The 12,099-nt window shown below is 42.1% G+C and overlaps 1 protein-coding gene and 5 non-coding genes across 6 annotated transcripts; all 6 read left to right on the top strand.

Moving 5' to 3' along the window:
* The first annotated feature begins 31 nt into the window (after positions 1-31).
* On the top strand, positions 32-103 carry TRNAC-GCA (transfer RNA cysteine (anticodon GCA)). The gene has a single exon. It is a non-coding gene; the product is annotated as a tRNA-Cys (tRNA).
* A 1,210-nt stretch (positions 104-1,313) lies between these two features.
* Positions 1,314-1,385, top strand: TRNAC-GCA (transfer RNA cysteine (anticodon GCA)). The gene has a single exon. It is a non-coding gene; the product is annotated as a tRNA-Cys (tRNA).
* Positions 1,386-2,093: 708 nt separating this feature from the next.
* TRNAC-GCA (transfer RNA cysteine (anticodon GCA)) lies at positions 2,094-2,165 on the top strand. Its single transcript has one exon. It is a non-coding gene; the product is annotated as a tRNA-Cys (tRNA).
* A 2,236-nt stretch (positions 2,166-4,401) lies between these two features.
* On the top strand, positions 4,402-6,073 carry LOC149696549 (uncharacterized). The gene is made up of 2 exons (XM_089867373.1): positions 4,402-5,990; positions 6,070-6,073. Exons 1-2 carry the CDS (start codon positions 4,402-4,404, stop codon positions 6,071-6,073), a joined length of 1,593 nt encoding a protein of 530 aa, XP_089723499.1.
* Positions 6,074-8,369: 2,296 nt separating this feature from the next.
* TRNAC-GCA (transfer RNA cysteine (anticodon GCA)) lies at positions 8,370-8,441 on the top strand. The gene has a single exon. It is a non-coding gene; the product is annotated as a tRNA-Cys (tRNA).
* Positions 8,442-9,140: 699 nt separating this feature from the next.
* TRNAC-GCA (transfer RNA cysteine (anticodon GCA)) lies at positions 9,141-9,212 on the top strand. Its single transcript has one exon. It is a non-coding gene; the product is annotated as a tRNA-Cys (tRNA).
* The last annotated feature ends 2,887 nt before the right edge of the window (positions 9,213-12,099 follow it).

Raw genomic sequence — 12,099 nt, 5'->3', positions numbered from 1 at the left:
TTAGTTAAATCGACATTACGGTTACGAACGCGGGGGAATAGCTCAGTGGTAGAGCATTCGACTGCAGATCGAGAGGTACTTGGTTCAAACCCGAGTTCCCCCTGTAAGAGCACGGATCATTCCGTTTATTTTAGTTAAATCGACATTACGGCCAAGAACAAGGGGGAATAGCTCAGCGGTAGAGCATTCGACTGCAGATCGAGAGGTACTTGGTTCAAACCCGAGTTCTCCCTGTAACAGCACGGATCATTTCGTTTATTTTAGTTAATGCGACATTACGGTTATGAACAAGGGGGAATAGCTCGCATTCGACTGCAAATCAAGAGGTCCTTGGTTCAAACCCGTGTTCTCCCTGTAACAGCACGGATCATTCCGTTAATTTTAGTTAAATCGACATTACGGCTATGAACAAGGGGGAATAGCTCAGCTGTAGAGCATTCGACTGCAGATCGAGAGGTCCTTGGTTCAAACCCGAGTTCCCCCTGTAACAGCACGGATCATTCCTTTTATTTTAGTTAAATCGACATTAGGGCGAGGAACAAAGGGGAATAGCTCAGTGGTAGAGCATTCGACTGCAGATCGAGAGGTCCTTGGTTCAAACCCGAGTTCTCCCTGTAACAGCACGGATCATTGCCTTTATTTTAGTTAAATCGACATTACGGCCTTGAACTAGGGGGAATAGCTCAGTGGTAGAGCATTCGACTGCAGATCGAGAGGTCCTTGGTTCAAACATGAGTTCTCCCTGTAACAGCACGGATCATTGCCTTCATTTTAGTTAAATCAACATTACGGCCTTGAACTAGGGGGAATAGCTCAGTGGTAGAGCATTCGACTGCAGATCGAGAAGTCCTTGGTTCAAACCCGTGTTCTCCCTGTAACAGCACGGATCATTCCGTTTATTTTAGTTAAATCGACATTACGGTTATGAACAAGGGGGAATAGCTCGCATTCGACTGCAGATCAAGAGGTCCTTGGTTGAAACCCTAGTTCCCCCTGTAACAGCACGGATCATTTCGTTTACTTTAGTTAAACCGACATTACGGTTACGAACGCGGAGGAATAGCTCAGTGGTAGAGCATTCGACTGCAGATCGAGAGGTACTTGGTTCAAACCCGAGTTCCCCCTGTAACAGCACGGATCATTCCGTTTATTTTAGTTAAATCGACATAACGGTTATGAACAAGGGGGAGTAGCTCAGTGGTAGAGCATTCGACTGCAGATCAAGAGGTCATTGGTTCAAACTCGAGTTCCCCCTGTAACAGCACGGATCATTTCGTTTATTTTACTTAAATCGACATTACGGTTACGAACGCGGGGGAATAGCTCAGAGGTAGAGCATTCGACTGCAGATCGAGAGGTCCTTGGTTCAAACCCGAGTTCCCCCTGTAACAGCACGGATCATTCCGTTTATTTTAGTTAAATCGACATAACGGTTATGAACAAGGGGGAGTAGCTCAGTGGTAGAGCATTCGACTGCAGATCAAGAGGTCATTGGTTCAAACTCGAGTTCCCCCTGTAACAGCACGGATCATTCCGTTTATTTTAGTTAAATCGACATTACGGTTATGAACAACGGGGAATAGCTCAGTGGTAGTGGATTCGACTGCAGATCGAGAGGTACTTGGTATAAACCCGAGTTCCCCATGTAACAGCACGGATAATTTCGTTTATTTTAGTTAAATCGACATTACGGTTATGAACACGAGGGAATAGCTCAGCGGTAGAGCACTCGACTGCAGATCGAGAGGTCCTTGGTTCAAACCCGAGTTCCCCCTGTAACAGCACGGATCATTCCTTTTATTTTAGTTAAATCGACATTAGGGCGAGGAACAAAGGGGAATAGCTCAGTGGTAGAGCATTCGACCGCAGATCGAGAGGTCCTTGGTTCAAACCCGAGTTCTCCCTATAACAGCACGGATCATTGCCTTTATTTTAGTTAAATCGACATTACGGCCTTCAACTAGGGGGAATAGCTCAGTGGTAGAGCATTCGACTGCAGATCGAGAGGTCCTTGGTTCAAACCCGTGTTCTACCTGTAACAGCACGGATCATTGCCTTTATTTTAGTTAAATCGACATTACGGCCTTGAACTAGGGAGAATAGCTCAGTGGTAGAGCATTCGACTGCAGATCGAGAGGTCCTTGGTTCAAACCCGAGTTCCCCCTGTAACAGCACGGATCATTCCGTTTATTTTAGTTAAATCGACATAACGGTTATGAACAAGGGGGAGTAGCTCAGTGGTAGAGCATTCGACTGCAGATCAAGAGGTCATTGGTTCAAACTCGAGTTCCCCCTGTAACAGCACGGATCATTTCGTTTATTTTAGTTAAATCAACTCAGACAGAGCTCATAAGCATAACTTCTAGTAAACTTCGGCTAATCTGGACTTTACTATTTTTTGTAGTTGCTGTACTCTATTCCAGTGCTGGTTATACTATTTGCGGTCTAAATGCCAATCCGATACAAATGAACCACAGTATGATTTAATTCATCGAAACGAGAAAACGGAAATACCGCGATCATCGTGCTGCTGATTTCTAAAAAACACCGGTTACCAATCAACGTTGTTGCTAAAAAGTCTCCGCTGGCCAAAAAACCAAAACTTTTTTTTTCCGCTTTGATTGTGAACTTCATAGTGTGACCTTTGGACTAGCGGCCCGACCGAGGTTTCGTGTAACGGCAACCGACGTGTTATCTCTTCACAACTCAGACAGAGCTCATAAGCATAACTTCTAGTAAACTTCGGCTAATCTGGACTTTACTATTTTTTTTAGTTGCTGTACTCTATTCCAGTGCTGGTTATACTATTTGCGGTCTAAATGCCAATCCGATACAAATGAACCACAGTATGATTTAATTCATCGAAACGAGAAAACGGAAATACCGCGATCATCGTGCTGCTGATTTCTAAAAAACACCGGTTACCAATCAACGTTGTTGCTAAAAAGTCTCCGCTGGCCAAAAAACCAAAACTTTTTTTTCCGCTTTGATTGTGAACTTCATAGTGTGACCTTTTAAACTAGCGGCCCGACCGAGGTTTCGTGTAACGGCAACCGACGTGTTATCTCTTCACAACTCAGACAGAGCTCATGAGCATAACTTCTAGTAAACTTCGGCTAATCTGGACTTTACTATTTTTTTTAGGTAAATATAAGTGTGCAATTTGCAATTTCTATTTATTTTCTTGTCTAGAGCTCTGTCTGAGAGTGGCCTATTTGTAATTTTTGTTGATTATAACGCGGAAAGAAACTGCCCAATGGCAGATAAGGTAATAGGTTATGACGGCATTATGTCCCAACTACAAAAAATGAATGACAATATTGACTGTAAATCCACTACGGTGAATGGGAAATTAGGCACACTATATACGGAACTAACTAATAATAATACGCGAATGATAAACATTGAAAATTCGATTAGTAGTCTTGGAACGAAAGTGTCTATCCTAGAAAATAAGTTTCCTACTCTTGAACATGAAATCAATCTGCTGCAAGATAAATTTAAGGATGAAAGGGTAGATTTGAAAAAGGAAATTGCTAAGGCTAACTTTAAGATTGAAAACATGGAAGTTGCAGCTAGAAGGAACAATATAGTTATTAAGGGTATATCTGACGAGGAAACTGAATCGCGCAACTCACTCGCCCAAAAAGTGGTGACTCTTTTCTATGATCAGCTTCAGCTAGAATTTCAAGTTAAACAGAGCAATGTGTACAGGAGGGGGCCCTACAAGACAGGACGTAATAGATTTATAATTTTTAAAGCAGATACTTATGATCAGAAGTTAGACATATTGAAAGCCAGCCCCAAGCTTAAAGGATCAAATATATACGTGGAGCATGACTATACTCCCGCGCAGGACCTAGCACGTTACGAACTTAGAAATTTTGCCAAAAATATGCGCCCTGAAAAATACAAATTTGTTAGTACAAACCAAATTGAAGTTGGGAATGATAGATACAAGTATGATTGTGAAATGCAAAAAGTAACTAAACAATGATGCTCAATTATGTTCCTAGTATATCTAATTGTTTTAGTTTTATATTTCAATGATTAAAATTTTGTATCATAATATTAGAAGCGCTAGTGCAAATTTTCCTTATCTGTTCTGTAACGCAACATTTAACCATAAAGAGGGAATAGATATTTTTGCTCTGACCATAAACATGGTATAGAGACACCTACTACGATTTTTTAAGTAGCTACACTTTTGTGGGTCTTGGACGTAGCACAAGAGGGGGTGGGGGAATTGGATTCTATATTAAAAGTGAAATTGAATTTGAAATCCAACCTAAACTTATAAGAATGCAAGATAATATAGAATCATACGGAATTAAGGTTGGTGGGTATTATGTGTGTGTGATATATAGGCCCAGGGGCAACGTCCGTGAATTTACAGAAGAAATGGAAGTACTTTTACAAGAAATGGGCAATTTGAACTCGTATAAAATAATTCTTGGTGACTTTAATGTTGATATGTTGGCCCCGGGTAATGAAGTAGCACATATGATTGACCTGGCACTAAGTTATGGTCTTGACCAGTTGGTAAATGTCCCTACTAGAGTCACTGATTCTACCGCTACTATGATTGACCATTGCTACTCTAACTTTGATATTAATGTAAGGGTTATCACCGATTGGGATGTCTCAGATCATTACCCGGTTTTAGCTACTTTTGATACGACTGGCACATCTGCCGTAGATACCACATCTTTTATGGGGCGTAATTTTACAAAAACTGCCATAGAGGGCTTTGCAGTTAACATCGCGGCGATGGATTGGAGTGATATATATAAAATTGGTAGTGTAGATCAGGCATATGCCTGGTTCCTAGAAAAACTTGTTAGTCGACTTAATCAATACTGTCCAATTAAAAAATTCGTTAATAAAAATAAATCTAAATGCCAGAATTCGAACCTGTGGTTCACGGCAGAAGTTAAAAGCCTCATACACACGAAAAACTACTATAAAAAACTAGCTAAGTCACACCCGTCAACCGAAAATATCAACAAATACAAACTTTACAGAAACCGCTGCAATAACACTATTAGAAATACAAGAAATAGCTATTTCCGCTCGCAACTGCTGACGCAGAATAATTTAAAAAACACATGGAAAGTTGTAAACAACCTTTTGGGAAAAACTAAAAACAAGGCTAACAACCCCATAAAAATCACACCACATGAGCTTAATAAGTTCTTCACTAAGCCCCCAGTCCCCAGGGACACCCATGATTCCCAAACCACATTAGAAAATATTACACATATTACGAATTCCATGGCCCTGATACCGGTAGAAGAAAACGAGGTCCTCACATCTATAAACAAGGTACGGGAGGGAGCGGCCCCAGGGGCTGATGGGATAGCGCCTAAAATTCTCAAAAGGATAAAACTATATATACTAAAACCTCTAACTTATTTAATAAACCTAACGTTTACAAGTGGTCATTATCCGAAAATTCTTAAAAAAGCGATAATTACACCCATCTTTAAAAACGGAGATCCCACCAGCCCCAACAATTACCGACCCATATCTTTGCTATCAGTAGTGGCCAAAGTACTCGACCAATGCTTTAATCAACGCCTATTAATCTTTTGTGATAAATACGATATCCTTAATTCAAAGCAATTCGGCTTTCGTAAGAATCTAGGAGTAAACTCAGCAGTAGCCAGAGTATATAAACAAATTATAGAAGGGTTAGATAAGGGTAATTATGTGATAGCTCTCTTTCTAGATCTCAGAAAGGCCTTCGATATGGTTGATCACAAAATTCTGCTAGCCAAACTGTATCGACTAGGAATTAGGGGCCCCGCATATGATTGGCTTAGTTCCTATCTTACAAATCGCTGCAGCCAAACGAGGGTTAACAGCAATTATTCTGACTTGAGCTGCGTAACGTGTGGGGTCCCTCAAGGCTCAATATTGTCTCCTCTTCTGTTTAACATCTTTATTAATGACTTAACAAGAACAGTTGAGAATGATATCATAACCCTGTATGCAGACGACACTTCGGTAGTTGACACGGATGCAAACTATGAAATTCTAACTGATCGCTTTAATTATAATATTCAGCTGATTAGCTGCTGGCTGAAAAATAATAACCTTCAAATTAACACGGAAAAAACAGTATATATAACTTTTAAGAACCAAGGAAAGAAAGATGTCCCTTCTGGCTGCAACCTAGAATTTGATAACATAGTATTGAAAAGAGTTGGGGAGGTAAAATATCTTGGGCTATGGATTGACGAAAAGTTGAACTGGAATACACATATCGACAAAATTGCTAAAAAAATCTCCAATAGTACATATCTTATAGCAAAAAATAGGAGTATATTTACGGACAAGTTGTGTCACCAGTTATACTATTCACTAATATATCCACATCTTATTTTCTGCCTCCCAATTTGGGGTAATACCACTGAGTACAATATTAATAGGCTACTCCTATTGCAAAAAAGAGTAATTAGATTAATTCTTAGAAAGTCTTTTAAAGAGCATAGTACACCTTTATTTAATAGCCTCAAAATATTCACGATAACTCAATTATACGAATACTGTTCCCTGGTGTTTATATATAAATCTTTGACAATTACAAATTCCAATCTTTTCGATCTGGAAGGTACAAAAAAATACAATACCCGTATAAAGCCCTTCATTAAACTCCCTTACTCAAGAACATCAAAAAAACTTAACTCCATTTTCTACAAAGGTGCAAAAATGTATAATTCTTTATCCAAACATAATGCTGTTAATCTACAACAATTTAAAAATATTGCCAAGTTATTTGTTACAAACCCCCACTAATATAAATCCGTCCTTCCGTCTTCTCTCCTCAATTTTCAAATTTTAGTAACAATACGTGACCCTGAACCAAGCAATTAATATACTGTATATAATTAATCTACTTTATTTAACTATTCACTCTTACTATTTGTATTAATTTGAGAAGGCTCTGTCGAAAATGAGTTGCGTTGGCCCATAAGTCTTTTTAGACTTGGCCTTGATAGCTTTGTTGTGTAAAATAGAGCCAAATTGAAAATAATAAATTGAATTGAATTGAATTGAATTACGGTTACGAACGCGGGGGAATAGCTCAGTGGTAGAGCATTCGACTGCAGATCGAGAAGTCCTTGGTTCAAACCCGTGTTGTCCCTGTAACAGCACGGATCATTCCGTTTATTTTAGTTAATTCGACATTACGGCTAAGAACAAGGAGGAATAGCTCAGTGGTAGAGCATTCGACTGGAGATCAAGAGGTACTTGGTTCAAACCCCTGCTCTCCCTGTAACAGCACGGATCATTCCGTTTAATTTAGTTAAATCGACATTAGGGCGAGGAACAGAGGGGAATAGCTCAGTGGTAGAGCATTCGACCGCAGATCGAGAGGTCCTTGGTTCAAACCCGAGTTCTCCCTGTAAGAGCACGGATCATTCGGTTTATTTTAGCTAAATCAACATTACGACTATGAACAAAGGGAAATAAATCAGTGGTAGAGCATTCGACTGCAGATCGAGAGGTCCTTGGTTCAAACCCGAGTTCCCACTGTAACAGCACGGATCATTTCGCTTATTTTAGTTAAATCGACATTACGGCTATGAACAAGGGGGAATAGCTCAGTGGTAGAGCATTCGACTGCAGATCTAGAGGTCCTTGGTTCAAACCCGAGTTCTCCCTGTAACAGCACGGATCAATCCTATTATTTTAGTTAAATCGACATTAGGGCGAGGAACAGAGGGGAATAGCTCAGTGGTAGAGCATTCGACCGCAGATCGAGAGGTCCTTGGTTCAAACCCGAGTTCTCCCTGTAACAGCACGGATCATTGCCTTTATTTTAGTTAAATCGACATTACGGCTAAGAACAAGGGGAATAGCTCAGCGGTAGACCATCCGACTGCAGATCGAGAGGAACTTGGTTCAAACCCGAGTTCCCCCTGTAACAGCACGGATCATTCCGTTTATTTTAGTTAAATCGACATTACGGCCTTGAACAAGTGGGAATAGCTCAGTGGTAGAGCATTCGACTGCAGATCGAGAGGTCCTTGGTTCAAACCCGAGTTCTCCCTGTAAGAGCACGGATCATTCGGTTTATTTTAGCTAAATCGACATTACGACTATGAACAAAGGGAAATAAATCAGTGGTAGAGCATTCGACTGCAGATCGAGAGGTCCTTGGTTCAAACCCGAGTTCCCACTGTAACAGCACGGATCATTTCGTTTATTTTAGTTAATGCGACATTACGGTAATGAACAAGGGGGAATAGTTCGCATTCGACTGCAAATCAAGAGGTCCTTGGTTCAAACCCGTGTTCTCCCTGTAACAGCACGGATCATTCCGTTAATTTTAGTTAAATCGACATTACGGCTATGAGCAAGGGGGAATAGCTCAGCGGTAGAGCTTTCGACTGCAGATCGAGAGGTCCTTGGTTCAAACCCGAGTTCCCCCTGTAACAGCACGGATCATTCCTTTTATTTTAGTTAAATCGACATTAGGGCGAGGAACAAAGGGGAATAGCTCAGTGGTAGAGCATTCGACTGCAGATCGAGAGGTCCTTGGTTCAAACCCGAGTTCTCCCTGTAACAGCACGGATCATTGCCTTTATTTTAGTTAAATCGACATTACGGCCTTGAAATAGGTGGAATAGCTCAGTGGTAGAGCATTCGACTGCAGATCGAGAGGTCCTTGGTTCAAACCCGAGTTCTCCCTGTAACAGCACGGATCATTGCCTTCATTTTAGTTAAATCGACATTACGGCTTTGAACTAGGGGGAATAGCTCAGTGGTAGAGCATTCGACTGCAGATCGAGAGGTCCTTGGTTCAAACCCGTGTTCTCCCTGTAACAGCACGGATCATTCCGTTTATTTTAGTTAAATAGACATTACGGCTAAGAACAAGGGGGAATAGCTCAGTGGTAGAGCATTCGACTGCAGATCGAGAGGTACTTGGTTCAAACCCCTGCTCTCCCTGTAACAGCACGGATCATTCCGTTAATTTTAGTTAATGCGACATTACGGTAATGAACAAGGGGGAATAGTTCGCATTCGACTGCAAATCAAGAGGTCCTTGGTTCAAACCCGTGTTCTCCCTGTAACAGCACGGATCATTCCGTTAATTTTAGTTAAATCGACATTACGGCTATGAGCAAGGGGGAATAGCTCAGCGGTAGAGCTTTCGACTGCAGATCGAGAGGTCCTTGGTTCAAACCCGAGTTCCCCCTGTAACAGCACGGATCATTCCTTTTATTTTAGTTAAATCGACATTAGGGCGAGGAACAAAGGGGAATAGCTCAGTGGTAGAGCATTCGACTGCAGATCGAGAGGTCCTTGGTTCAAACCCGAGTTCTCCCTGTAACAGCACGGATCATTGCCTTTATTTTAGTTAAATCGACATTACGGCCTTGAAATAGGTGGAATAGCTCAGTGGTAGAGCATTCGACTGCAGATCGAGAGGTCCTTGGTTCAAACCCGAGTTCTCCCTGTAACAGCACGGATCATTGCCTTCATTTTAGTTAAATCGACATTACGGCTTTGAACTAGGGGGAATAGCTCAGTGGTAGAGCATTCGACTGCAGATCGAGAGGTCCTTGGTTCAAACCCGTGTTCTCCCTGTAACAGCACGGATCATTCCGTTTATTTTAGTTAAATAGACATTACGGCTAAGAACAAGGGGGAATAGCTCAGTGGTAGAGCATTCGACTGCAGATCGAGAGGTACTTGGTTCAAACCCCTGCTCTCCCTGTAACAGCACGGATCATTCCGTTAATTTTAGTAAAATCGACATTACGGTTATGAACACGAGTGAATAGCTCAGCGGTAGAGCACTCGACTGCAGATCGAGAGGTCCTTGGTTCAAACCTGAGTTCCCCCTGTAACAGCACGGATCATTCCTTTTATTTTAGTTAAATCGACATTAGGGCGAGGAACAAAGGGGAATAGCTCAGTGGTAGAGCATTCGACTGCAGATCGAGAGGTCCTTGGTTCAAACCCGAGTTCTCCCTGTAACAGCACGGATCATTGCCTTTATTTTAGTTAAATCGACATTACGGCCTTGAACTAGGGGGAATAGCTCAATGGTAGAGCATTCGACTGCAGATCGAGAGGTCCTTGGTTCAAACCTGAGTTCCCCCTGTAACAGCACAGATCATTTCGTTTATTTTAGTTAAATCCACATTACGGTTACGAACGCGGGGGAATAGCTCAGTGGTAGAGCATTCGACTGCAGATCGAGAGGTACTTGGTTCAAACCCGAGTTCGCCCTGTAACAGCACGGATCATTCCGTTTATTTTAGTTAAATCGACATTACGGCTAAGAACAAGGTGGAATAGCTCAGCGGTAGAGCATTCGACTGCAGATCGAGAGGTCCTTGGTTCAAACCCGAGTTCCCCCTGTAACAGCACGGATCATTCCATTTATTTTAGTTAAATCGAAATTACGGCCTTGAACTAGGGGGAATAGCTCAGTGGTAGAGCATTCGACTGCAGATCGAGAGGTCCTTGGTTCAAACCCGAGTTCTCCGTGTAACAGCACGGATCATTGCCTTCATTTTAGTTAAATCGACATTACGGCCTTGAACTAGGGGGAATAGCTCAATGGTAGAGCATTCGACTGCAGATCGAGAGGTCCTTGGTTCAAACCTGAGTTCCCCCTGTAACAGCACAGATCATTTCGTTTATTTTAGTTAAATCCACATTACGGTTACGAACGCGGGGGAATAGCTCAGTGGTAGAGCATTCGACTGCAGATCGAGAGGTACTTGGTTCAAACCCGAGTTCGCCCTGTAACAGCACGGATCATTCCTTTTATTTTAGTTAAATCGACATTAGGGCGAGGAACAAAGGGGAATAGCTCAGTGGTAGAGCATTCGACTGCAGATCGAGAGGTCCTTGGTTCAAACCCGAGTTCTCCCTGTAACAGCACGGAATATTGCCTTTATTTTAGTTAAATCGACATTACGGCCTTGAACTAGGGGGAATAGCTCAATGGTAGAGCATTCGACTGCAGATCGAGAGGTCCTTGGTTCAAACCTGAGTTCCCCCTGTAACAGCACAGATCATTTCGTTTATTTTAGTTAAATCCACATTACGGTTACGAACGCGGGGGAATAGCTCAGTGGTAGAGCATTCGACTGCAGATCGAGAGGTACTTGGTTCAAACCCGAGTTCGCCCTGTAACAGCACAGATCATTCCTTTTATTTTAGTTAAATCGACATTAGGGCGAGGAACAAAGGGGAATAGCTCAGTGGTAGAGAATTCGACTGCAGATCGAGAGGTCCTTGGTTCAAACCCGAGTTCTCCCTGTAACAGCACGGATCATTGCCTTTATTTTAGTTAAATCGACATTACGGCCTTGAACTAGGGGGAATAGCTCAATGGTAGAGCATTCGACTGCAGATCGAGACGTCCTTGGTTCAATCCCGAGTTCTCCCTGTAACAGCACGGATCATTGCCTTTATTTTAGTTAAATCGACATTACGGCCTTGAACTAGGGGGAATAGCTCAGTGGTAGAGCATTCGACTGCAGATCAAGAGGTACTTGGTTCAAACCCCTGCTCTCCCTGTAACAGCACGGATCATTCCGTTTAATTTAGATAAATCGACATTACGGCTATGAACAAAGGGGAATAGCTCAGTGGTAGAGAATTCGAATGCAGATCGAGAGGTACTTGGTATAAACCCGAGTTCCCCCTGTAAAAGCACGGATAATTTCGTTTATTTTAGTTAAATCGACATTACGGCTATGAACACGAGTGAATAGCTCAGCGGTAGAGCACTCGACTGCAGATCGAGAGGTCCTTGGTTCAAACCTGAGTTCCCCCTGTAACAGCACGGATCATTCCTTTTATTTTAGTTAAATCGACATTAGGGCGAGGAACAAAGGGGAATAGCTCAGCGGTAGAGCATTCGACTGCAGATCGAGAGGTCCTTGGTTCAAACCCGAGTTCTCCCTGTAACAGCACGGATCATTGCCTTTATTTTAGTTAAATCGACATTACGGCCTTGAACTAGGGGGAATAGCTCAATGGTAGAGCATTCGACTGCAGATCGAGACGTCCTTGGTTCAATCCCGAGTTCTCCCTGTAACAGCACGGATCATTTTGTTTATT

Source organism: Phalangium opilio, unplaced genomic scaffold (assembly GCF_054372755.1).
Source record: "Phalangium opilio isolate 3A_F unplaced genomic scaffold, DU_Popi_V2 ptg000021l_1, whole genome shotgun sequence".
Taxonomy (NCBI): Eukaryota; Metazoa; Arthropoda; class Arachnida; order Opiliones; family Phalangiidae; genus Phalangium; species Phalangium opilio.
The sequence above is the reverse complement of the archived record's forward strand: the minus strand, read 5'-3'. Positions and strand labels throughout refer to the sequence as shown.